Consider the following 24,516-nt stretch of genomic DNA (forward strand, 5'->3'; position numbering starts at 1 on the left):
CCCGCAGCTGGGGGGGCCGGGGGGGGCACCCCAAAGCCACCCCCAGCCCTGGTGACAAGGGGACCCCCGCCTGGGAGCCGGGGTGCTGGGTGCTGGGGGGGGCTGAGGGTCCTGGGCAGGACAAGAGGGGGGGGGTTGGAGCTGGGGGACCCCCTCCTCTGCGCCCCACGTCGAGCCCGTCTGTCCCCTGCTGAGGATTTGGTGACTTTGCTCCTTGGTGCTGCTATCGGGGGGGCTTGGGGGGTCCTGGGGCAGCCGGGGGGGTCCTGGGGCGGCTGCTTGGGAGCGGGTTGGGGAAGGGGCGCAGGGGGGCTCCCACCAGCAAGCGTGCTGTGTGCTGGGACTCTGGCTTTGTGACACCCGCTGCAAAGCGGGTCTCGCTTCCCAGATTGTCCCAAATTTAAGGGGCAGCCCCCACCCAGCCCCTTAAAGCCCCGCACCGGCCCTGGGCTGCGTCCTCTGGGGCTTCGGAAAGGGGCAGCGAGGAGCGAAGCACCCGCTGCAGGGCGGAGGTGCTCCCTCCAAACAGCTCGGGTTTTTGGGGGGGGATTGTCGCATCCCCTGGGCCAGGAGGGGACGTGTGGGTGCCCTGCGGTGGGGACTTGCAGGAGGTGGTGGCGGGGGGGACCTGGAGGGGCCCCGCACCTTCCCCTTGCCACCAGGGGGCTCAGCGCAGCCGGAGGGGAGGGTGCTGTGCCGCTAGGTGCCTGCCGGGGTCGGGCTGGACGGGGATAACCGGGCTGGCATCGCTGCGAGCTGGAAAATGTGAGCTCTGTTTTGTCTCGCTGCCGTGGCAGCCGGTGCTGATGACAATACAAAAAAAAATGGTTCGCGTTAAAACATCGCAGGGGCGAACTTCAGCTCTTCATCGGGCGGAAAGCCCCGTGCAGGCATCGGGCTGTGGGGTCAGGGGCAAGGAGAGGGGTGCGGGGTGGTCCTTCCATCAGCTGAGACCCCTCATCTGGGACTCGGCTGGCTGAAAACCAGCTGCTTCAGGGAAAGAAACAGTCTGAAAACCACGTCCCTGCAACCCTCCCAGCCTCCAGCCGAACCTAGGGCGTGGGGATGGAGACCAGAAATCGGTTCTGGTGATGGATGTGGCCGTGACAGACCGCTCCCTAGGAGGAGAAGTCCCCTGTGCTGGGAGACGAGGAGGCAGCACGGTGCCTTTGAGCTCCCCATCGCTCTCAGACCCCTCCCTGGTGGTGTGCGGACCCTGCCTGGCTCCTGGCTTGCAGCCCACCGGCTCCCGGAGCCAGCAGGACATCGGCTGGGACCTCCTGCTCGAGCAGGGGCTGCACTGGAGCTGGGGCAGCACAGGCAGGAAATAAGTGACATATTTCCAGCAGCTAACAGGAATGAGTCACTGGAGCAATCTACCCTGGGATCTGCAAGGTCTTCGCTTCCAAGGGTCTCTTGACTCGGGGCTGGATGCCCTCCAAGGGGATGTTCTGCACTGGCCACATGCTGAGGATGTGAGGATGCTGCCTGGGTGATGTTCCCTGCCTGGGGCCAGGCAGGACAAATGGCCAGAAAGATCTACAAGGAGTCACTTATTGAAGGGGTTCAATAATAATAAGTGGTTACGGAGCAGCAGTGAAGCAGCACAAAGCCCATGGGGTGGTCAAGCTGCCGTTGTGTGGGACCACGGCTAGTGGAGGGGGTTGGTGTGGCTTTGTGGGGTGCGTGCCCTGCAGAGCTGCTCCCCAAATTGCACATGGGCTGCCTGAGTCCTGGAGGCTGGCTGTGGGCATCCACACGGCTGCAGGTGCTGAGATAAAATCTCCCCTGTGTCTGTCCACGGATCTGCCCGATCCACACGCAAAGCTCTGTGTCTGGAGCGTGGAGGGTTTCTGACTTCCAAGCAGTTACCGTGTGGCCACCCCGTGGGCTCCCTCCCCAGAACCGGTGGCAGGGTGGGAAGGCAGGAGAGCTCCCACCACTCAACCCGCTGGCTTTTGGTCTGTGGGAGTCCGATGCCGTGAGCAGCAGCAAGGTGCTTCAGGTGGTTTCCCTGGGCACATCTCACCCCTTGGCATTGCACCACTGCTGCTTTGTGGCTCAGCACCACCACGGCCTGGATCTTCCTGCAGGCAGCATTGGCCGGGACCGCTCAGTGTCACCTTTGCTGTCCTCCTGCGTTTTGGAGCCCTGTGAGAGCTGGTGCCTTATTCCTGCCCTTCTGGTCCTTACATTCACCAGCTGTCAGTGCTGGGTCTGATTCATCAGGCTAGCGCCTGCCTTGGTGCACAGGATGGAGCTGGGTTTGGTGCTGACTCCTGCTCCTGGTGATGCTCAGCCCCTACCAAGTCAATGTCCTTGGGATCAGCACGTGGCTGCAATGAGAGCGCAGGAGGCCACCTCCTTAGCTCAAGTTCTCCTCCAGTTCTCCAGGAAGGTCCAGATCTTTCTGCCTGTTCTCTTGGCTCCCAAATCTGTGTACTTTTCTGGTCTTTGCTGTGCCTGCAGACAAACGCTCATCCTGGGTGGACAGGACTTCTGTAACAGATGCTCTTCCATGACATCTGTGGAACATCAATTAGTGGTCGGAGGCTTCCACCCCCATTTGTGACGCTGGGTTTGACCTGACAACGTAGCAGCCAGGGGTCTGCCAGCTGCTGCTGGCCTCGTCCCATCTCAGCCCCTTGGCCTGCTGCTGGGGGACGTGAGCTGCTGCTCCAGGGAGGTCTGCAGGCTGCTGGGGGCAGGTGCTGGTAGTTCTGCTGCTCCCAGCTTGGATCTCAAAGGGGAAAAGCGAGCTGAGCCCACCTCTTGGATGCTTCTTTCCCTTCATAGCCCACGCTCATGGCCATGTAATGAGCCAAGATGGACCTGGCAAGGTGCTGCAGCTGGCTGTTATGTGGGGCCTTTGATAGGCTGACTTTGGTCACCTCCTACCACCGGGGTGAGCATCCCCAGCCTGAGGACAGGGCTCAGCTGCGGGACCGAGGTCCCCTGGCTCCATGGGACCCCCCAGCGTGCTCCCCCCTGCCCCTCTCCCGGGGTGCAGGGACCAATGGGGACCCCAGGATGCAATTTGGGTCTGAAGAGGGGAAGGTGTGAAGGCAGATGGGGCTTCTCCCCATCCTTCAAAGCCTTCCGGGGGACCTGCAGCAGCTCCTGGCATGAACAGCAGCCCTGGGCAGAGAAACCCTCACCAGCCCCGGGGGGCTGCGAGGTGCCACTTGGCCAGGGCAGGTAGGGGAGCAGCCACATCCCCGTCCCGTGTGCAGACAAGTCTCTACTCAGTAAAATATTTATTCCTCCATTATTTCACAAGAGTTGTTTTTACAAAAACCTTACAAAAAATTTCCAAAAACACAGACATGCAAAAAAAAAAAAAAATTAAAAATCCACCGTGGATCTTGTTACAAGTAATTGAAATGTACAAATAGAAAGGGAGAGAGCAAGCTCAGGTTACACTAATTCCTCCGTCCTGATATCCCTCCGTGGGTGCAATTTGCGTCTCGTCTCGGTGAGCCTTCGACGCTGACTGACAATCCGTGATAAGCTGCCAAGAGCGTGGCGAAGGAGGGGCCCGAAGATTAGGAACGAATGTTTTCAAATATATATATACATATAGATATTTAGTGAAGAAATATTTATTCCCTGCTTTTTTTAGGTTTACAGAAACGGCATCTGCAAACTATTAGATGGGTTTATTTTCATTAATGCTCACAAAGAGGCAGCGACATTTATATCCCTGTGGTTTCATCTCGTACAACTGGAAAAAGAGCCCCGTGCTTTCCATGGGAATGGGACCCCCTCGCCCCCCTGCCCCGGAGCTGTTCCTGGGGGGGGGGGGTTTGCTCTACGGGGAACCTGCCCCCACCCCAGCAGCTCTACGAGGTCCCTGCGGTGTCTCCCTGTGGCTATCCGGGGAGCCGTGTCCTTCCCACTGAGCACAGGGGGGAAAAGAAGGACTAGGGGCTCAGGTTGGGCATTTGGGGTGGCTGTACCCCCATTGAGGTGACTGTACCTCCAGGAGGGGTGGGCGGTGTTGGCTGTGCCCCCGCCGGCTGCAGAGCATGGGGCAGGGAGGTTGGAGCAGGTTAGGGGCCAGGCTTGCCCCCAGCTCGGCTGCCGTGGGGGTTCCAGGCACTGGGTGAAGCCCCCGGGCAGGCACCACCTGGGGTGTCCCCGAGGTCCTGGTGTCACCGCTGGGAACCATGCAGGGCTGCAGCCAGAGCCCTGGGGAAAGTGGGACAGGATGCTCTCGGGTGGGCACGCGAGGGGTTTGGGTGCTTTTGGCCTTGGCTTTGCGCACTGGTGCGTGCTTATCTCAGTGATCGCTGCGTTCACCCTGGGTTCTGCTGCTGTGTTTCAGTGGTAATCTCTCGAGGTCCCTTCCAACCCCTACAATTCTGTGATTCTGAGATTTGTCCGCTTGGTATTTGCTCCACCGGCCCGGCTGGGTGAAGCCCTTCTGCAGAGGCAGGGCTGGTGCCTTCTCCACCCATCCAACCTGGCACTGGGCTGCTGCTGCTCCTTGCAGGGGGTTCCGTGGCCTCCCGAGGACGCTGTCCCTGGGCTCCAACCTCCACCACCCCACCACCAGCTCGTCCTGCATCGCTGTGACGTGGGTGTTGGAGGCCCGGGGTGAGGCTGCCTCCCCCGGGCCCGCTTTGCAAAACGGAGCCCCCTTGTTCGGCTGCGTGCTGGGGTGGGGCGAGGGGGAAACCATTTCCTTTCGGCACAAACACAAAAATGCCCCATGGAGCCTCCGGCCGCGGGCTCCGCGGCACATCTGCGGAGCTGCCGCTGGGGAGGCTGTGCCTCCGGAAGACGAAGCCGGCTCTGCCGTTGGCACGAAGCACCGGGAGCCGCCTACTCAGCTGAAACCAACAGCTTTTTCCAATTTTCTCTTTCCCTGGGACGGTTCAATGACCTGGGGCTCTGCAGAATTGCTGGCAAACCCACGGCCGTGGGGCGGTGGTGCCTGGCCGGGGTGCGGCGATGTCCCCCCACAGCTCGAGGGCTCCCGGTGAGGATTTTGGGATGCTCCAACCCCACTCACTCCTCTGGGGAGGGGCAGAGCCCGGTGGCACAGGCACTGGGAAAGAGCCTTTGGCTTGCAAAAGTCTCTGCCGAGCCCCACGGCTGGCGATGCACAAGGAGGCGAAGGCACGGGTCGGCTTTGGCCGCACGGGCGAGCGCCGCGGGTGGCAGCCCAGCACAAAGGGGGGGCCCTAAAGATCGGCCTCGCACAGCTTCGTGATCCTCCCGGCGCTGCGTGCCGGCCCTGCGGGAGGAGAAGACCCAATAACTCTTTGGCTCTCCGGGCAAGATACCCAAATTGGTCAAATCCAAAAGTCCAAGATCCTTCCATGTTTGGAAGCAAATTCTTGTTCGCTTGGCAAGTCTGTTTGTCCTCGAAGAGCGTGCAGGGGGTATGTGTGTGTATATATAGCCTTTATTATAAGGGTGTGCGGAAAAGCAAGTTTCTAACCAAGTTTGCTCCATATGTGGCTATAATTATGTGCCACTTCAGACTGGGACTTGACTCTACCTTCAAAAGGGAAGAGGAGAGGAGAGGAGAGGTGCTGAGCCGTCGGGTGGGCGGCACACGGGGCGGGCGGGCGGCGGGGTCGTGCCGGCCGGTGCAGGACCCCACGCTGCGTCCTGGATGAGGCCACAGGGGGGTTTCCCCCGGTCAGTTCACGGTCGGCACCTGGTTCTGATGGAGGCTGAACTCTTTGGCTTTGAGGCGCAGGCTGGCAATGCTGTTGGCCATGTTCACCCCTTGGGTGGGCGTCGCGGTCCCGCTGGAGCTGTAGGACGGCACAGTGCTGCAGGGGGAGCGGGGAGGAATGAGGCACGGCCGAGGAGCCCCCGCGCCCTGCCAGCTTCCCAGCCCTCATCGGCTGCTCCCTCTTAGGCATCTCCCACAAGAGCAGTCAAGGCTCCGGCATTTTTATGTGGCTGGACGCATGTGGGAACCCCTCGAAGTATGTGCCAGGAGAGCCTGCCTCTGGCTTTTGGAGAGCTGGGAACCAAAGGGACCCGCTCCACCCCCTGTGCCGAGATGTGGGAAGGGTCAGCGCGAGGCCAGGAGGGCCCCTCGTGGGGACCAGGCCCCCCCTGGCCCCAAAATGCATGGAGGCTGCTCTGCAGGGGGCAGAGGATGTGCAGGCAGGGCTGGTGTGGGTTCCCAGAACAAACCCCGGTGAGCTCCTGCCCCTGGCTCCTTTGGCCCCTGCAAAGCTCCCTGTGTCCTTGGCAGCAGCACGGGGCTGCCCCGGAGGTGGGGATGGTCCCTGCCCCGGTGCCCTGTCCTTGTCGGTGCCTGCACCCACCTGTACGGGGAGGTGCTGGTCCAGGAGAGGTACTCGGGGCTGAGCGCCGTGGGCCGCGGTGCCATGGGCTGCTCGATGGCGGCTTCTTGGCTGTAGGACTTGAGGAGCGACGCTGACCTGTTGGCCAGCATCGCCCTCTCGTTACGGCGGAACTTGGCCCTCCGGTTCTGAAACCAGACCTGCACGGGGAAGGGGAGGCATTAGTGGGATCCTGAGGATATCCCCGGTGTCCCTCCCCCCACCCAGACCCTGGTGGTGTGCGGGGGAGGAAGGCAGAGGGGTTCTTCTTCTGCCTCACAAACCTGCGCTCACCTGGACCCTCGCCTCGCTGAGGTTCACCCTCCTGGCCAGCTCCTCCCGCACGAAGGCGTCGGGGTAGTGCGTCCTCTCGAAGACTCTCTCCAGAGCCTGGAGCTGGCTGCTGTTGAACGTGGTGCGGTTCCTCCTCTGCTTCTTCTTCCTCTTGGCCGCCCCACGGCTCGGGCTCAGGCTCTCGCCTGGGGGGGACATCGCAGAAGAGGCCCCGTGAGATCCCACAGACCCCACCAGGCTCCTCTGTGCGGAGCTGCTCAGGACCAGCCCCGATCCCCTGGGCACGTGTGATGGCCACATGCACACAACCCCGCAGCCTTCACGAGAATCCAAGCCTATTTTGGGACCTGCTGTAGTTTGGGGTTAAACCCAGCACCTTTGGTGTCCTCATGCCTGGCTAAATCCCTTCGGGGTCTGATTTCTGCTGCCAGCCTCCAGAGACTCCCGTGGGGCAGCGCTCGTCCCGAACCCAGACCTCAGAGGTGTTCTGGGCTCGGCCCTTCCTAAACCTTCCTAAACCGAGGTTCGGCACCAACACCTCTCCGAGATCTGGGGCTCAGCTCCCACCTCCAGCAGCCTCCGGAGCTCCACTGGAGCAACACCATCCCGCAGCCAAAACCTCAATGCTCCCCAAACCTCAACCGTGCAGCCAGGGAGAAACACGACCGCGTCCCTTGGGGCTCAGCTCCCCCCGTGTCTGTTTCAGCCTCCGCTGGCTCGTGGAAGCATGGAGCAGAGGGTGTAGCTTCATTTCTCCCTATTGATCTTGGGCTCTCCGCCAGGCCGGGATTAATCCCCTCTTTGTCACTAGATCCTCAGGTTTAGGCAAGTTTGTGAAGATTTTTTTCTGATACCCGGCCTGCTGCCTGCAAAGGCTTCATGGGAAACGCGTCGTGCTGCTGATCTTCCTTACGGAGGTACTGGGTAATTATTTTTTCCATTAATAAAGCATCTGGATCCAATCTGTACCTACTGGTGGGAAAGTATTTGGGAATTATTTGAAATGTTAATAGTTTTATGGCATCGCTCTGATTCATAGCAGGGTTATATTCGGGTTTTCTGTTCTGTATCAGTGCAGAGGCCACGATGGCAGGAATTACTGCTCCCTGTCTGTGCTGAAGAAACAAATACTTGCTAATAAGCTATCCTGATACTTATTAAATAGACGTGCAGCGTTTTCAGACGATACACGAGCAAGTAACAAAATCTACTGGAAGGGATCTTAACTCTCCTGCTTCAAGACACCACCGAGCTGTTGAGCAGGAGGAAACTACATGTTCCAAGATCTTAAGGCCAAAAAAACCCTTCTTGGCCCTTAATTCTGAATAGCTCAAGCTGTGAAACCTCTGCCAGCAAGCTCTCCACCAAGCCCCTCGGGTCCCTTTGTACATCACGCTCCGGGGCGGCCCGCCCTGAAACACGAATGGCTCGGAGGGATGCGGCAGAACAGGAGGGGCTGCAGGTCGGTTATTTCCATTGCTGGCCATGGCCTGGAAGGAGCAGGTCAATTTTCCAGTGCTTGGCCACACGAGGACCAGAGGCAGGGTCTGGGAGTACCAGGGATGCCTCCAGCACCATGACCCACAGGGGGACCAAGCAGGGGGCGCAGGGACACGGCACCGTACCCAGTCCCTGGGTGCACACAGGGATGCTGCAACATTTTGGCCATGATGGGGCCAAGCTGCTGGGACCGTGGGGAAGAAAAAGCATCCTGGGGCTGGAGGGGATGGCCAGGAGGACAAGCAGCTCCGTCCAACCCCCGTGGCATTGCTTCAGCCACCGTCTCTTATCATGCTCCAGGTGCGTTTTGACCTTGGTTGACCGTGTGCTGGGCTGAGAGCTGCCCGTGCTGCTGTAGGTGGGATGTGGGCTTCTAGGTAGGGCAAAGACGTTGTGGTCGGTGTCGTGCTGGTGATACGTGTGGGTTTGGGGCCCTTCTTCTGCCTGGGAGAACGCAGGCTGCCCCTCGCTGTGGTTGGCGTAAAGGCTCACAAATAAAATTCCCCAGATTCCCTCCAGCCCTTGTTTCTGCCGCTTCAAATGTTCTGCCAGTCTCCGCTTTCCAGTTGCCCCTTTTAGTTAAACTCCTTTTTTGGTCCTGTTTTCCTTCAGCGAGCTAACGAGCCGCTGGATTAAAATACATGGAGTCCGGCCGTGGTTGTCCCTGAGTTTTTTGGGAGCCTGGGACCGAATCAGGGCCACGGGCCGGGAAGGACATGCGGGACGGAGCGGGCGAGCGGCGCCTGCTCGTGGGTTGTGCTCACTTTGGAGGCTCCTGGAGAAGTGTGGGACCAGGGTTTGGGTCAGAAAGTGCTGTCCCCCGCTGCCCCCGCCCAGCTGGCTCCAGGCAATGGTTTCAACAGACCGCTATTAAATGTATAAATAAAATTTATGAACCCCATTTGATTTCCTCCCGGTTAAAATTCTGGCTATAGGACTTTTCCATAAGCGATGGCTGCTCTCGCCCATCCTGAACTGGAAAAAAAAAATGAAAAAGGAGGAGAAGGGCTTGCTTAAGTTGACTCTCACAGCATGCAGAGCTGGGATGGATCGCTCCTATAAGGGACACCTTCATAACCTGAGTCAGCTTCATGAAAACGAGCACCACAAAGCACCCAGGGAGCACAGATGGGGTCAGGTTGGGTCCCGTCCCCACGTCACTGCCACCATGAAGCCCAAAGACCCGCTGCCACCCCGTCGCCAGCCGGAGTGAATCAGATTTAACCAAATTCACCGAAACCCTCACGGCAGAATCAGAAAACCTTTCTGCACTCTGATGGGCTTCCAAGAATAAGAGTCGCAATTGCCCGAAGTCAAAAACAGCTCGACGCTGAATTTCTTTTGCCCCCGAAGCCTCGCCTGGGGAGGCTGGGGGGAGGTTTTGGTGAAAGCTGAGCCTCCGCGTTTGTCACTTGTAACCTGGGGGGGCTGCCAGCGGCGTGGCTGGGGCTTCGGTTGATTGTCCAAGCCAGAGGTCAGAGGGGACCTCTGAGCAACCCCCTCGCCTCGGTGTATTTACCTTCCACTGATTACAATTTCCGTTGAAGGGGAAAAAAAAAAAAAACACGGGGAAGGGGGGAAAACAGGGGAACAACGTTACCGCCCAGCAAAGGATGGCACTGGGGAGGGCGGAGGGGGGCTCAGCATCTCGCACAGCCCCATGGCTCACGGCACGACACGTCCCAATGGGGCCAAGCCCCGGGGCTGCCGGCACAGGCGTCCCCAAAATCACTTCGGGACCCCCAGTGGTGCCCCAAAGCGCACTGACGAGGGCAGGAGCCCCGCCAGGACCGCGTGCTGCCGGAGAACGGCCCCGCCGCAGGGGAAGGGGGGAGCGCGTGGTTGTGGCCCATTTGCAGAAGCAGTGGCCCCAGCGCTGCTGGGTCAGAGCCGTGTTGGTTTAGCTGAGCACGGAGCAAGCCTGCTTTTCCGCCTCTTGCCCTTTTCCCCCGTGCTTCGACTCGTTTTCTGCAGAAACGACGTGCCGGGCTGCGGGAGCCCCAGACCAGCAGACATCAAGGGCTATAAATTGGTGATTCGTGCTGGGTTTCCACCCGGGCTCCAGCTTGGATTTAGGACCGTGGGGCTGTCCCCAGCTCCAGGCCAGTGCTGGCCTCACAGGGATGCTCGCAGCATCCTCCCCACCCTCCGGACGGATTTCGGTGCTCCCTCTCCTCCCATGCTTTCCATTTTCCATCGCAGCGCCGACCCCGAGCCCCGGCCCGGCCGCAGTTGTCTGCCGTTAAATTATTTCACACGTTCCATTTATTTGCAAGGCATTTGCCAAGGACCTTTTAAGCCTTAAATTCCACCCCCCACCCCCCAGCCAGATGATCAAATCTGCCGTACCATTTACTTTCCTGCTCCTCCTGGAACGGCATTTTTTTTTTCTTTCTTTCTTCTTCTTGGGTATAATTTAAGGGTTGAAATAGCCTGGAGGGAATTAGCTGTAAATTCTTCCTAAGACAAATAAATTCAGCCCTCTAAGTTTCTACGTTTTTCAAACTGTTGAGAGACGTTTTAGGTTTGTTTTACTTGAAATAATGATCACGGCATATCTGACCCTCAGGCTGCGGCCGGCTCTAACCAAATAAATAGCTTTTATTAATTAAGGTTTATCCTTAACAAATAAAACCCCAATTTGATCTCGGCCGGCTGAATTAGCAAAAATAAACAACTGGTTCTCCGGGCACTTGATGTGGATTTAACAAATTAACGCTGGGCCTTCATCAGGGAAGCCGCAGGGTGGTGGAGGCCTTTTACAGCCAAGAAATCCTTTGGAAAAACAATGTCTTTCGTTTCTCCCATGGTCTCTCTCTCGGTAAACATGTGGACCGCCTTCATCCCTTTATATACTCGGGGGAAGCGAGGAGGCTCCAGCGATGACGTCCGTGCGCGGCCGGTTAACTTGTTCCTCGCAGCCCCGTAATCGGGGAGGAAGCGCTGCCCTTGGGGTCGCGCCGGGAGGCGTGAGCAGAGCTCTCTGCTCCGGGAATTTCTCCCCCTGGGGGTTTCCCCCCCCTGCTCCGGATCCTTTTTTTCCCGTAACTTGCAGCCGAGCTGCCCGAAGCAGCTGGGGACATTGGGTCTGTGTTCTGAACGGAGCTGGGTGAAGGATGGGGGCGCGGAGAGGGGTCTGTCCCCCTCCATGGGAAGCAGGAGGCACAGGGCTGGTGGCAGAAGCGATGCTGGGAAGCACCCCCCCTCCGATCTCCCCAAATCATCTCCAAAAGCCCAGGGAAGGTGAGGAGCAGCTGGAAGCTCCCGCAGAGAAACCCTTGGGGCCACCAGCCCCGGGGTGCCAGCTCCCAGCTTTGCTCAGGGCGATGCTGCATCGCCCAAACCCACCCCAGGACCACCCCATGGGCATGGGGACGGGGTGTCCCGGGGCTGCCAGCCCCACTCCAAGCTCTCGGGGCGTCCCGGGGCTGCCAGCCCTCCTCTGGGCTCTCCTGCTCTCAACACAGGTCTCCAGCCCCTGCCCCATCCCGCCGCCTCTCCCTGCGCCTCCAGAGCAGCCCCAGCTCCCCCAAAACCCCAGCAAAGCCTCAGCCTCAGGGGGAGGCCAGGGAGACCTGGGGGGGTCCAAATGTGCTGAGTCCGAAGGAAACTTTCCCGGCTCAAGTGGCCTACATGAAAAATTTAAGAGAGGGGCAAGTCTCAGCTACCGGAGAAACATTACAGCGAAATGTTTCCGAGGATGTTTCACCTCATTAATTGTGAAAAAACTGAAACGCTGACACGTTTTTACAGGCTGCCAGTTTTGCTGGGGGAAAAGTGTCTCCGTTAAAAAGGAGCAGCGAAAGCCTGTACCAAGAAAGAGGCCAAGGCTGTCCCGGGAGGGTCTTAGCCTCTGCTCACTGACAGGCAGCAGCCAGCTGTTTTATGGTTATGGAGCTGCCGCCGCACCAGCCAGCAGCCACCCAGCGCCGCAGACGCCCGCGTTTCGGCAGGGTCCTGCCCGCCGGTGCTGCGGGGAACCTGGGGAAGGTTCTGGGGAAAGGGCAGCAGGACCTCGTCCGGCATCCCCGCGGGGATGTGCCCGGCCTGCGCTCGAAACCCTCCGTCGGCTGCTGTGTGTCACCAAAGCCATGGTCACCTCGGTTTTGGCTCATGGCACCTCATGGGACCGTGAGGGTTACGGGGTGTGGGGGCCGGAACGAAGCTGGAAAGGAGCAGCCCAGTCCCATGGGATGCCGCGTCTCGTAGGGACGGTCCGAGCCCCGCAGCAGCCACGCTTGCAGCTCGGAGTCAGCTCTCCAGAAGAGGCGGTGATTTTTCTGCTGCAAACCCAAGCGCGCCGGAGGAACGAGATCGGGAGGTGTCACAGCGAGGAGGGGACAAGGAGACAGGCAGTGGGGCAGCCGGGAGATGACCTGGCTGCTGTGATTTGGGGAGGACGCCCTGAAAGATGAAGCCTGGGATTTCCTCCAGCTCTCCACCGGAGCGATCCCTGGCCACTCGTTGGATTGCCTCGGGGACGAGGGCCTGGTCCTGCCCTTCCCTTCCCCAGAACAACCCCAGTGGGGACACAAAACTCCCCAGGCAGGGCCGCAAGGCTCCGTCAGACCGCGGTGATGGGTGGCACCAGCCCCGGGCACCGACCTCATGCATCCCTCGGGCTCCCTTGGGCGCACACAAAGAATTCCCTCCCATGCCCACGGTCAGCCCGGCCTCGCGGAGGCTTTCAGGAGCAGAGGAGGCACCCAATGGCCGTGCCATCTCCAACCATCACCTCCCTCGTGCCAGGTCCCCGTGGGGACGGAGCGGAGCTGGTGTCCCCATTGGTGGCAGGAGCTGCGCGGCCGGGGCCGGGCGCTTTCTGCGCACCGAGGGGTTTTCATTTGTCCTCCAGGCTGCTCTGGGCGTGCCTCGCTTGCACAACTCGCCTGAGCTGCTGGCTGCTACCAGAACACAGCGCCCGGTAAATAAATAAGCACTCATCCTGCACCCCGCTTTCTCCGGCGGCACAGAGAGAGCTCAGCGACTCGGGGGGGTCAGGGCTCCTGGCTGGGGCTGGGGGCACACAGAGCCCAAAAAAAACTCCTCGGTGCCGTTCCCGCTGTGGGACGTCCCTTGAAAACGCCCCAAATGGGTCAAAAGGCAGATATGGAGGCTGTAAGGACGCGGTGCGTGTGGTGGGGCTGTGCCCAAGGGTGCTCGCAGAGCACGCACCGGACGGGGGGGGCTCCTCTGGGGGGACGCTCGTGGCCGGAGCTGCGCCGCGGCGGGTTCATGGTGCTGAGCCAGGCCAAGCGCTGAGCAGCACAGAAGCAACGGGGGACCGGGAATTTTTAATTTTGTTCTCCCGCAAAACTGCCAGCCCCCGCGGCGGGGGCCTGCGGGCCAACAAAAGGCGCTGGCTCTGCCCCAGCCTCCGGTGGGGAGCCTCCCCGGCCAGGAGGCATTCACGGGGTGGGGGGGGGGGTGGAATTTTGCCTTCATCTGCCAGCCAGGAGAGCTGCTGGTGGTGGGAAGAGCCCAGCGCCGGGTCTGTGCTGAGCCCCGGGCTGCTGCATCGCCCTGCCAAGGGGCCCCCCGGGCACCCACCCGGGGCGCAGCCTCTCGGCTTCACCAGCGCCGCCGGTGCCGTGCGGGAAAATAGCTGAGCGCGGGGCCTGGCAGCACCGTGATGGCTAACAGATGTGGGAGCGGGCTGCTGCGGCGCGCGAGAAATCAGGGACCGAGGGAGGAGAAAGCTGCAGAAATGGGGAGGTTTGGGACCTCGGGGGACTGCGGGGTCCGTCCCAGGGTGGGCAGAGGGGACAGGCACTGCAGGATGGGATGGGATGGGGTGGGGTGGGGATGGGGATGGGGATGGGGATGGGGATGGGGATGGGGATGGGGATGGGGATGGGATGGGGATGGGATGGGGATGGGATGGGGTGGGATGGGGTGGGATGGGATGGGATGGGGATGGGGATGGGATGGGGATGGGATGGGGTGGGATGGGATGGGATGGGATGGGATGGGATGGGATGGGATGGGATGGGATGGGATGGGGTGGGGATGGGATGGGGATGGGGATGGGGATGGGGATGGGGATGGGGATGGGATGGGATGGGGATGGGATGGGATGGGATGGGATGGGATGGGGATGGGGATGGGGATGGGGATGGGGATGGGATGGGATGGGATGGGATGGGATGGGGATGGGGATGGGGATGGGATGGGATGGGATGGGATGGGATGGGGATGGGGATGGGGATGGGATGGGATGGGATGGGATGGGGATGGGGATGGGGATGGGATGGGATGGGGATGGGATGGGATGGGATGGGATGGGATGGGGATGGGGATGGGGATGGGATGGGGATGGGGATGGGGATGGGATGGGGATGGGATGGGATGGGATGGGATGGGATGGGATGGGATGGGATGGGATGGGATGGGATGGGATGGGATGGGATGGGATGGGACGGGACGGACATTGCTATGACTGATGATACTGGGATGGATGATACTGGGATGGACGATACTGGGACAGACCCCACCATCCTGCACTAAGGCTTATGGGGCCGTATGCTGCTTCCCTCCCACCCCACAGGCACAACCACTTTCAGACCCACTTGGTGCATCCAGAACCGTGACCCCGCAGCTCCCCCGCCGCAGCCACAGAGGTGCTAACACCGCTCGCCTGCCGTACCAGGTTACGCAGTCTCCCAGCAGGGCACTGGGCACGTGTAGCTAATTAACGCTAACGAGACTCGTGCAGCACCAACCCGGGCAGCAGCACCCGCCTGCGACTGCGAAGCCCCACTGAAAACTCTGCTCTGACTACAAAGTGGTTTTCCTCAGGGGGGGCACGGGTGCCCTGCCCGTCCCGGCGTGGATAGCGCCCGGGGAGTTTTTGCACGGTGCTTAGAAAATAAAAATAATCAGCGATGGCTGCGTAGCAGGAACGCTATGTAGGGGGCTGGCTCCCAGCCAGAGCCCCCTGGCATGGCAATCGCAGCCTTCCTCTCCACCCCCGGCAAAAAAAAAGAAAAAGAAAAAAAAAAAAAAAAAGGTGGTTTCTTGAAATTTAATAAGCAAAAACCCGTAGCAAGCCAGCCCCAATGGCATCTGGCACTGAAACCCAACACCAGCCCTCCAGGTTAGAGCGCAGACCTAATTGCATCAGGGTCATTGCCAAGACGGGGGGGGAAGAGGGCGTGCGTGGACTGGGGGGGACGACGCAAACCCCGTGGGACCCCCCCCTCAGGCCAGCTCTGGGCACCGGGACCGGCCCCTGGCACCCGTCTGCCTCTCTCCTCTTTTCTGAGGCCAGCTGGGGGCTGAGATGCCACCGAGCGCCCGTGTCATCAGCAAGCACCGACACCAGCACCTGCCAAAACCCACCCCGCAGCCCACGGCCATGGGTCACGGTGCCAGGACAGGGCCACTGGCACGTCTGGGTGGGCGAGGGCTGGGCACAAGGTGCCGTTGGGGAACCCGTCCCCCCCCGTCCCCCCGCTCCGAGGAGCACCCCGTGGGCGCCTGCACACGCATTCATCCTGGAAACCCTCGCCAGCCAGCAGAATTGCTGTCCTTCGGTCTGGTTTTCATTTGAGGTCGGTGGCCTCTCGCCAAATTTATTGTAAAACATTCATTTTAATAAGTGGCTCGTATCTTTTTTCTTTTTTCTTTTTTTTTCCTTTTTTTTTTTTTCTAAACCCAGCCCATTTAACCGTTTCCAGGTTAACGCGCAGGGTCCTGGATCAGGATCCCAGGGGCAGGTGCTGGCTGCGGGGTGATGCTGGGGTGGGGGCTTGGAGGTGTTGGGGTAGGGGGGCTGCTTCGCGGTCCTGCTCTGCAAAGCGTGGCAGAGCCGAGACCCTCACGTTCATCACACCAGCGCCGTCCCCTCTGGCTCCCTGGGGAGCCCAAGCACCTTCTTGCCGTGCTTGGGACCCCAAAACCCATCCAGGAGCTCAGTGGGGGACACACTGGGGCTGCTGTTTGGGGTCCTGGGGCACCATTCAGCAACCTCTGGGTTCTCTTCTATGAATCTCATTAAAACGTACAACCTGATGGGTACCCTGGCGGTGCCGGAGCCAACGCACACCGAGGGGACGGTGCCTGGTAGTTCAGTTCTGACATTTGTTTTAGGTTTCATAAACCTCTAATACTAATAGAAATGCTGCAGTGTCTTTTAATTTAAACGAAAACAGTTATTTTTTTAATTTAGGAATCCCCCTGAGGTATTTACAACCCCCAAATTACAGACATGTGGCCGGCCGGGGCTGCGAAAGTGAAATCAGGGCGGAGGGAGCGTCCCACGGCCACGGCTGTGCAGGGCTCGGGGCGCGATGCGGGGCTCCCCCATCGCCAATCCCCCCGATTTGGGGTGCAATGGGATGCACCCGCATCAACGCTCCCCAATCTCTGGCACAAAGGGGCTGCGCTGTGATGTTCCCGTCCCTCTTGCAGCGCCTGCACGGCTCAGGGTTCGGTGCAACTCTCCCGCAGTGGCCCTGCAGTGTCCTGCATGACTTGGGGTACAACACAGCCCCCCTGCACGACTCGGGGTGCAGTGCAGCCCCCCCCGTACCACTGCCATGCCCTGCACAGCTCGGGGAGCAAGGTAACCCCCCCATCAACCTCCTGCACAGCTCAGGGGGCAGCGCAACCCGCTCGCAAACACTGCCGTGCTCTGGATAGCTTGGGGTTGTGATGCCACCCCCCCAAAAATGCCATGGTCTGTACAGCTTGGGGTATGATGCCACCCCCAAAAAAATGTCACGGTTCAGTATAGCTCAGGGTGTGATGCCACCCCCTAAAAACCACCGTGCTCTGTACAGCTCAGGGTGCAATGCACCCCCCCCCAAAGAGCCATGTTCCGTACAGCTTGGGGTGTGATGCCACCCCCCCAAAAAACCACCGTGCTCTGTAGATCTCACGGTGCAACGCACCCCACAACACTGCCGTGCCCTGTGCAGCTCGGGGTTGTGATGCCACCCCCAAAAAAACCACCACGCTCTGTACAACTCGGGGTGCAATGCCAACCCCTAAAACCCCACTACGCTCTGTACACCTCGCGGTGCAATTCACCCCCCCAACCCCGCCATGCCCCACACACCTCAGGGTGCAATTCCGCCCCCCCTTAACACCCCCTCAGGCCCTGGGGAGCAGCCCACACCTCGGCCAGGCACCACCACGGCCAGGATGCCCCCGCTCCAGCTTTGTCCCGCGGGTGCTTCCCCACCCTGGGGCCGGGCTCTGCCCCCCCTTTCCCCTGCGCCCCGCTTGCGCCAGCGCTGCCATGTGCTCCCCGGCGCTCCCCCGGCTCCCCTGCCATGTGCACTCCAGTTTCCTTGCGTGTGAAGCCTGCAGCCTCTCAGATTCAGTGGCTGGAAAGGATGGCGCCTCCACACATCTGGTTCAATGCGAGAGCCTGGCGCCTGGCTTAGCCACAGTCTCCATTCAGAGACACACAGACTTTAATAGACTCATACAATTCTTCCTGATCTATCACTGCAGCCGCAGCTGAAAAGCTGCTTTATTATATGCGCTCCAAAGGGGGAAGAGGAGGGAAGGGGAGGGGGCCGGCGGCTGGCGCTGCCGCTCTCTGAAGACTCCGGAGCCCCCCGGCGGCTTCGCTCCCGCTCCCCCAGCCCGCCCGCTGTCCCCCCAACCCCGGGGGCAGGAGCAGTGCGGCGGCCTCGTTAGGTCCCCTGCTTAATTAGCGCCCGCCCGGCGAGCTGCTGTTTGCAGCCCGGTGCCAGGCACAGCCCGGTCCCCCAGTAAGGACCCTGCTTGTCCTCCTGGGGTCCCCAGAGGTGTCCCCTGCCCCAGGACGGGGCGATCTCGCCAGCCCCTCCAGAGCCAGCGTCCCCTTTATCCCCCACCCCACCCGGGGACACGCAGGAGGGTCCTGTCCCCCCGCAGCATCCCCCGGTCCCTGTGCCGGGGGGGTGGTCCCTGGGGGCAGCGAGGGATGCTGACGGTTTCGGTACGCCGTGGGAAGGTCGCCCGCAGCCACGCGTCCCTTGGGCTGGGAATGCCTCGAGGGCAAGGGGTTTTTTTAACAAATTCTCAGAAATTTGGGGGCGTCCAGTGAAAAAACAACCCAGTTCTGAAGCACGGCAGTAAGCGGGTGACAGATCTCGCCCTGAAAGCCCAAGGCAGTCCCTTCCCAGCAGGAGGGCTGCCTGTCCCCATCCTCCCTGGCCATCGCCGGCCCCACTCAGGGGATGGTTGCCCCCGGCCACCGATGCCCGGAGCTTGTTCCCTCTTCCCTGCTGCTTTTTCCAGCTGGGATAAAACTGATCCGTGTTCTCCCTGAGCTAAACCCCTCTCCATTCCCAGCTCAGCCCCCGACCCTGGCATTTTACAGGATGCTCCGGGCTTCCCCCGTGGCACAGGGATGCTGTCCCAGCCTCGCCACCCCCCGCAGGATAAATCCTTCCAGCTGCTGCTCCTGCCGAGCGCGCCGCAGGCAGGGACACGGTGCCAGCCCGGGGGACGCCCAGGCTCTGCCAGCCCCGAGCCACCAGGGGCTTAACCGCAGCAAAGCACCCGGGCCCCATCCTGCCTCCAACCCCGTCCTTTCTGCTCAATTATTTCACAGCCCCCGGGGGGGGGGGAGGAATTGCCCATTGCCGGAGGAAAGCAGCCCTGGGAAAGGGGGCGATCGCCCCGCTCCCTGGGAGAGAGGAAGGGTTTCTAACCAGGCAGCCTCAAAGCCCTAAATCATTTCATCAGCCTCCCAGCTACAGACACACGCCCAGGCTCTCTTAAAATGCTGATTCGTTGAAATTCGCCCATCTTGGCCGTGCGGAGCCGAAAATTTCATATTTTTCCTGTGAATCAGCCCCGTTCCCTGAAATAACAGCCCAAAAAGAGAGGGGAAATAGTCTTGCACTGAGCTGTTCCTGGTCATGCTAGACATAACAGCCCGGGGGGGCGGGCAAGGTGTCCCCGTGCCCTGGCTCCTCCTGGGCTGGACACGGCGGCACCGGGCACCCGGAGCTGCTGGGGGGACTCCCGATGGAGCAGGGCAAAGCCCCGTGTCCCCAAAGCATGCAGGACCCCCCTGTCCCCTCCGGACCCTGCCAAGAAAAGGTTTTCACACCCGTTTCTTGCTGGAAAGGAGGTGGGAAGGAGCATCCCCTGCGGCGGTGCCACTGAAAACCCGGCTCGCTGGGGACGCAGAGGGGAGAAAAATCACAACAACGCGGGGGGGAAAGGGGAATTTCCAGGCACTTGGTTTAGGATTTTTTCTCTTCTCCCCACGGCAGTGGCTCCCTCTCCCCTGGCACAGATGCGAGCAGCCCCACAGAGCCGTGCAAACGCTGCACGACACGTGCTGGTGTTTCTTCACCGGGAAGGGCTGCGAGCGCACAGCACCACTGCCTGGGGCTGCAGGTCCCCGAGCTGCAAAGTGTGCACGTTGGGAGGGGGTCCTGGAGCCCAGGTGGGGGCATTCAGCCCATTTGTGGGCAAATCTCACCCAAATTGGGGCCCAGGTGCCACCAGTCTGTAAGGGCTTGAAAGCAGCCGGGGGCTGCACGCACCCTCCCAGCCCGCAGGAGGAGGGTGATGGTGAGCTTGTGGCACCCTTGGGGGCTGGAGGAGGATGGGGAAGCAGGGAGCGGTGGTACCGGGGTACCTACGCCAGAAACCCCGTTTGTAGCTGGGGTTTCTCCTTGCCCGCACCTGGCAGTGGTTTGTGCTCTTTCAGGGTGGTTTGCAGGGTTTTTGGATGCACAAGACCTGGGGACCTGTCCCACCGCACCCGTGGAACCACCAGGCAGGATGGGGGGTCCCATGGCAATATGTGGGGTGACCTTCTGGGGAGGGGGTGTATGGCTGTAGGGTCTGTGCTGCAGGCTGGGGGTTAGGGCCGAGGTGGGTCCTCCCCATTATTTCTGTGACCGGGATGCGCTCGGATCCCATCTGCGAAGTCGACCATGATTAATTGGCAGTTAATCAACCTGCACGACGGATGCTGCACCTCTGGGTGAGTGCTGGGCTTGGGCACCCAGCCTGGCTGTGCTGCCCCCCCCCCAGCTCCACAGACAGCACCCCTGCGTGGACACAACCCCCATGCCCTGGGGTTTGCATCCCTCCCTGCAGGGCAGGAGATGTCCCCACGCCCTGGGGACAGCGATGGTGGCACGCAGCCCCTGGATGCCACGGCCACGTGAGTTTTGCTCCTGCCCCAGCCCCGTGTGCCGCCTGTGCTGGCTGTGCTGGCCTTACAAGGACCGAGGCAGCTCGCCTCCCCCGGCCCCCCCGGCGGGTGCCACCCGTCCCAGCTCTGTGCAGGGACAGTCCCCAAAAGGCCCCATGCAGGAGGCTCGCGGTTCCTGTGCAGGCTCAAAGGGGGGGTGAAGCGGGGTGCTGACACCCCCAGCCCCTGCTGAGCATCTGCAGACATCAGCCAGAAGCCCCCCGGGGGAGGCAAAGGGGAAATTTCAGCAGTTTTAGGGCTGAGATGTGCCAGTCCCCAGGGGCCTGTACTCCCCTGGGCCAGGCTCAGGGGTTGGCCACGAGTTAATGATGCTGTCCCTAACTGCAGCCCAGGATGTGCACAAACACCCCAGGGAAGGCAGCTCCCAGGGCCTCACGGGCACAAACCAACCCTTTTCCAGCAGCGGAGGTGTCCCTGAGCTGTGCCCCCGCCTGGTGGGGACGAGCAGCGTTTGGGAAGGCAGGACAGGCACGGCACAAACGTGTTTTGTGAACTAGGACCCCGGGAAATTTTGGGACTGCTTGGGACAGCTGGCCAGCGTTTGACCCCAAAAGCAAGTCCCTTTTTGTGTCTTGCTGTCACCAAGCCCCTGCTTCACCTCTCCTTTTTCATCTGTCCTTGTTTGTGTAATTAAAGCCGATTTTCTGTAACATCCATCACCGTAACCCCTTCTGCCCCTTCGGGTGCAGCCTCTCCCTGCTTCATCGCGGGACCAAGGGCAATTCTTCCCCCCCATTTCCCAACAAGGGGATGGGGCGAGGAAGGGTCTGGACCTGCTGGTGGGGTGCCTGGGGCTGCCACCTGGCCCCGTCCCATCGCACGCTCCCATCTCACTGCCGGGACTGGCCAAAATATCACATCGGGCAGGCAACGGGCACCTTTCCCCCCACCCAACCCTGAACACCCAACTTGGGGATGCTCCCACGGGGCCGCAGCCCCTCCCCGAGCCCATCACACCGGTGGCTCGCACCCAGCTCCCAGCCAGCCCCAAAAGCGTCTGCCGGAGCCAGCGCCCGACCCTCTCCCATCCGCAGGCAGCACCAAAAGGCCGCTCATTGTTTGAAAAGCCATCAGTCAGGGCCTGCTGGCTAAAATTACCCTCCTGCTTTATCATCTTGAGAACATTAAGGGCTGTTGTTAACAGATGTTTCGCGTTACACATTATTTGTTAGTCTAATGAAAGGAGGTGAACAAGCTTTCAAGACCTCAGAAGTTGTGCGGAAGGTTTTCGCCGGGAGGCTGCCGCGCCGCTCCGGGGGAGGACGGGACGGGGACGGGGACGAGTCCTCGCTGCCCCCCGTGGCATTTCCTCTGCCGCTGTCCTGCCTGGCTTGTGGGATTTCTGCCTCTTACCTTTTGGGACAAACGTGTTGCACGGCTGATATCTGCGCCCGGCCCTCGGCAAGGATGCGCTGGGTGCCCTCGGGGCCGGTTTGGGGCGGGGGCTGAGCAGCCCGGGAACCCAGATATAGGGCTGAGGGACTTGGGGTGCTGAGGGAGGGCAAGGAGGGCCCAAATCTTCCTCATCAAAGCATAAAACCTGCCTCAATATTTTCCAGCATCCCCAGGCCATGGTGAGCCCTGCACGGAGGAGGGGGGTGCCCGCAGCAGGTTTGGGGCCACCCTTTCTACAGCCCAGCAGCGCAGTGACCCCAATAACCGCAGCCCAGCCAGACGCAGAGCCGCAGCCTGCGGAGACACAGTCAGATGCGGGGCCCGTTTGCACTGACAATTAACCTGCTGCCACCAACCCGGGGGGCTCCAAACCTGCACCCGGTAGGAGGAAAAAAAAAAAGTGATGGTGAAGATGAGAGAAGACGCCAGGAGCCTGTTTCGCTTTAGGGTGACGATAAAAGCTAGCGCTACCAGGAGAAGTTCCTCTGCTGTCATCACGCTGATGCCGAAAGCATCGCAGATGCGTAGCGAGATCTGATGCTCGCAAGGGCAGGGCGTTCGCGTGGGGTTTGGTGTTTCCCCATCCCGACTTCGGAAAGTGCATCCCAGATCCAGCAGTGTCGGTGGTAACGGTCCCACACGGCAGTGTGTTCATGCACGGGGGTTTTCTCTCCCCGTTTCCGTGCTTGTCTTCCTGCTGCTTTCAGCTCCCGTCGCTCAGGTATTTCCCTCTCCAGGTGGGATTGTGGGGAGAAAGGTTTCCATTCCCACATGCGCTGCCGGTGCATCCCAGATGCCGACGGTGTCTTTGTCCCCATGCCTTTGCAGAAGCAGGTGCCAACGGGAAGCATCCCCCTGGTCCAGCGGTGCCAGGATCAGTGCGCCAAAACCCACGGGGCCTCTGCCCCAGGAGGAATGGGCTTTTAGGGTAAAAAATGGGCTGGTGAGGATCAGCCAGCCCCCTCGGCTCTCTCTCTGGTACTTGCATCACCCCTGGTTGCCGCTGAGCCCCTTTGGGGTGTGCTGGGATTTCAGCAGTGCGGTAATTTCTCTGCCCTTTTGCAAATAGCCCCCTGAGATGAGTTGCTGCTGCGGGACAGGATGGGTGTCCGAAAGTTGTGCCCACCCCGTGCTGCCGGCAGCCCCCCTGTATGATCCCATCACCAGGCAAAAACTTCCCCACGGTCCCAAAGCCAATGTAAGAAGCACAAACAAACGCCCAGGGAAGGGGAAGGAGGACGGAAAACACCACCAAAAGTACCTGAAACCATCCCAAAAAGCAGCACCCAGCCCTCAGCACCCCGAGCAGGGCGGGGGGCTCTGGGGGCTCTGCCTGCGGAGGAAGGAGGTTGTGCAGGGAATAAATGGGGGGCCAAGAAGGGTGCTTCGGCCCCAAGGTGCACACAAGGAGGGGGCACGGGGTGCACCCTGCTCCCATCGGGACCCCTCGCTGCAGCTCTGGGGGGGCTGAGCCCCCTTCCCCTGGCCAGGCACGGGTCAGGCCCTGGGCAGGGCGCGGAACAAGCCGGGGGTACCCGAGCCCAGCCTGGCAGCAGGTTTTGGGGCTGCGCCACCACCCCGAGGCTCCCCAGCCCCTTCTCCTTTCCACCACCCCGAGGGGACTCGGGGGGGGGCTTCCAGGTACCCCAGGAGCGGGGCTGTGCAGCAGGGACGGGGCCGATCCTGCTCGCTCCGGAGCCGGGATGCGCCTGGGTGGAGCGGGTTTGTCCCGGTACAAGCGCTCCTCCTGCTCGGACCGGACGAGACCCGGGGGGTACCGGGCCGTTTCCCGGCCCCAGCCCCGGCCCCAGCATCCCGGGGCAGGATGAGACCCGCTCCGGGGGCTGCGCTCCGGGGGCTGCACCGGCTCCCACCGGCTCCCACCTCTTGGCCCAGGGGGGGAGCGCACGGACAAAGGCCGGTCCCGGGGCCGGTCCCCCCCGCTCCCCCCCCGGGGCCGCCTCCGCTCCCGGGGTGCAGAAACCGACCCGGGGAGACCCGGGAGGGGGGGGCGCAGCCTCGCAGCCCCGGCAAGCACCGGGAGGGAGCTCGGCACCGGCCCGCAGCCGGCACGCCCGGTGGCGGCGGTGCCCCCAAGCCCCCGGCACGGTGTCCCCGGCCGGTGCCCTGCCCGTGTCCCCCCCCCACGAGCTCCGGTGCCCGGTGCCTCCCCCCCCGGCGCGGTGTCCCCCTGTCCCCGCTGTCCCCGGGCTCTGTGTCCCCCCGTCCCAGCCGTCGGGGACTTTCGGGGCGGCGGCGGCTCCTCTCCCACCGGCATCCCGGACCCCCCCACACCCCGGTCGCCCACCCCTCCGACGGCCCCCCCCAGCCTCCCCCCGCCACATCCTCGCCCCCCATCCCGCCCCCCCCCACCCCCGTCCTCGGGGGGACCCCGAGCCCCTTTTTCCCCCCGTGCTCGGCGCTGCCCACGGGCCGTAACCCGGAGGGGGGGGGGGGGGTAAAGGGGTGCAGGGGGGGTCACCCTAACCCCAGGGCTGTCGGGGCCGGGGGGGGGGGACATCCCGGGGCGGCGGCACTCACCGTCCTGGGGCGCTGCTTCGCTGCCGCTGCTGCCTCCCGACGGCTCCGGCATCGCCTTGCCGCCCCCGGCGGGTGGGGGGCCGGCGGGGGGGGCCCCGTTCATGCCGGCCGCCACCTCCTCCAGGTCGAGGAGGTGGCTCACGCTGAAGTTTTTCCGGCCCTGGGGGTTTTCGGGAGGCTCCGGACCGCGCACGGTGCCGGGGGCGAACGGCTTGTCCATGGCGAAGGCTGGCGCCGAGTCCATGGCTCCCACCCCCAGCCCACCCCGAGGTGCCGGGCCGCTCCCCGGCCCCT

General features: G+C 61.6%; 1 protein-coding gene across 2 annotated transcripts; it reads right to left on the bottom strand.

Annotated features, from left to right (window-relative positions):
• Window positions 1-3,240: 3,240 nt before the first annotated feature.
• PRRX2 (paired related homeobox 2) lies at window positions 3,241-24,516 on the bottom strand. Of its 2 annotated transcripts, none has more exons than XM_080562351.1 (4): window positions 24,223-24,516; window positions 6,609-6,793; window positions 6,297-6,475; window positions 3,241-5,771 (listed from the first exon to the last, which is right to left on the bottom strand). In XM_080562351.1, exons 1-4 carry the CDS (start codon window positions 24,464-24,466, stop codon window positions 5,654-5,656), a joined length of 726 nt encoding a protein of 241 aa, XP_080418477.1. In that variant the 5' UTR covers window positions 24,467-24,516; the 3' UTR covers window positions 3,241-5,653. The 2 variants fall into 2 exon arrangements, with proteins under 2 accessions (XP_080418477.1, XP_080418476.1); XM_080562350.1 differs by having other exon boundaries at window positions 3,241-5,789; window positions 24,223-24,509.

Source organism: Anser brachyrhynchus, assembly GCF_964034855.1.
Source record: "Anser brachyrhynchus genome assembly, chromosome: 19".
NCBI lineage: Eukaryota > Metazoa > Chordata > Aves > Anseriformes > Anatidae > Anser > Anser brachyrhynchus.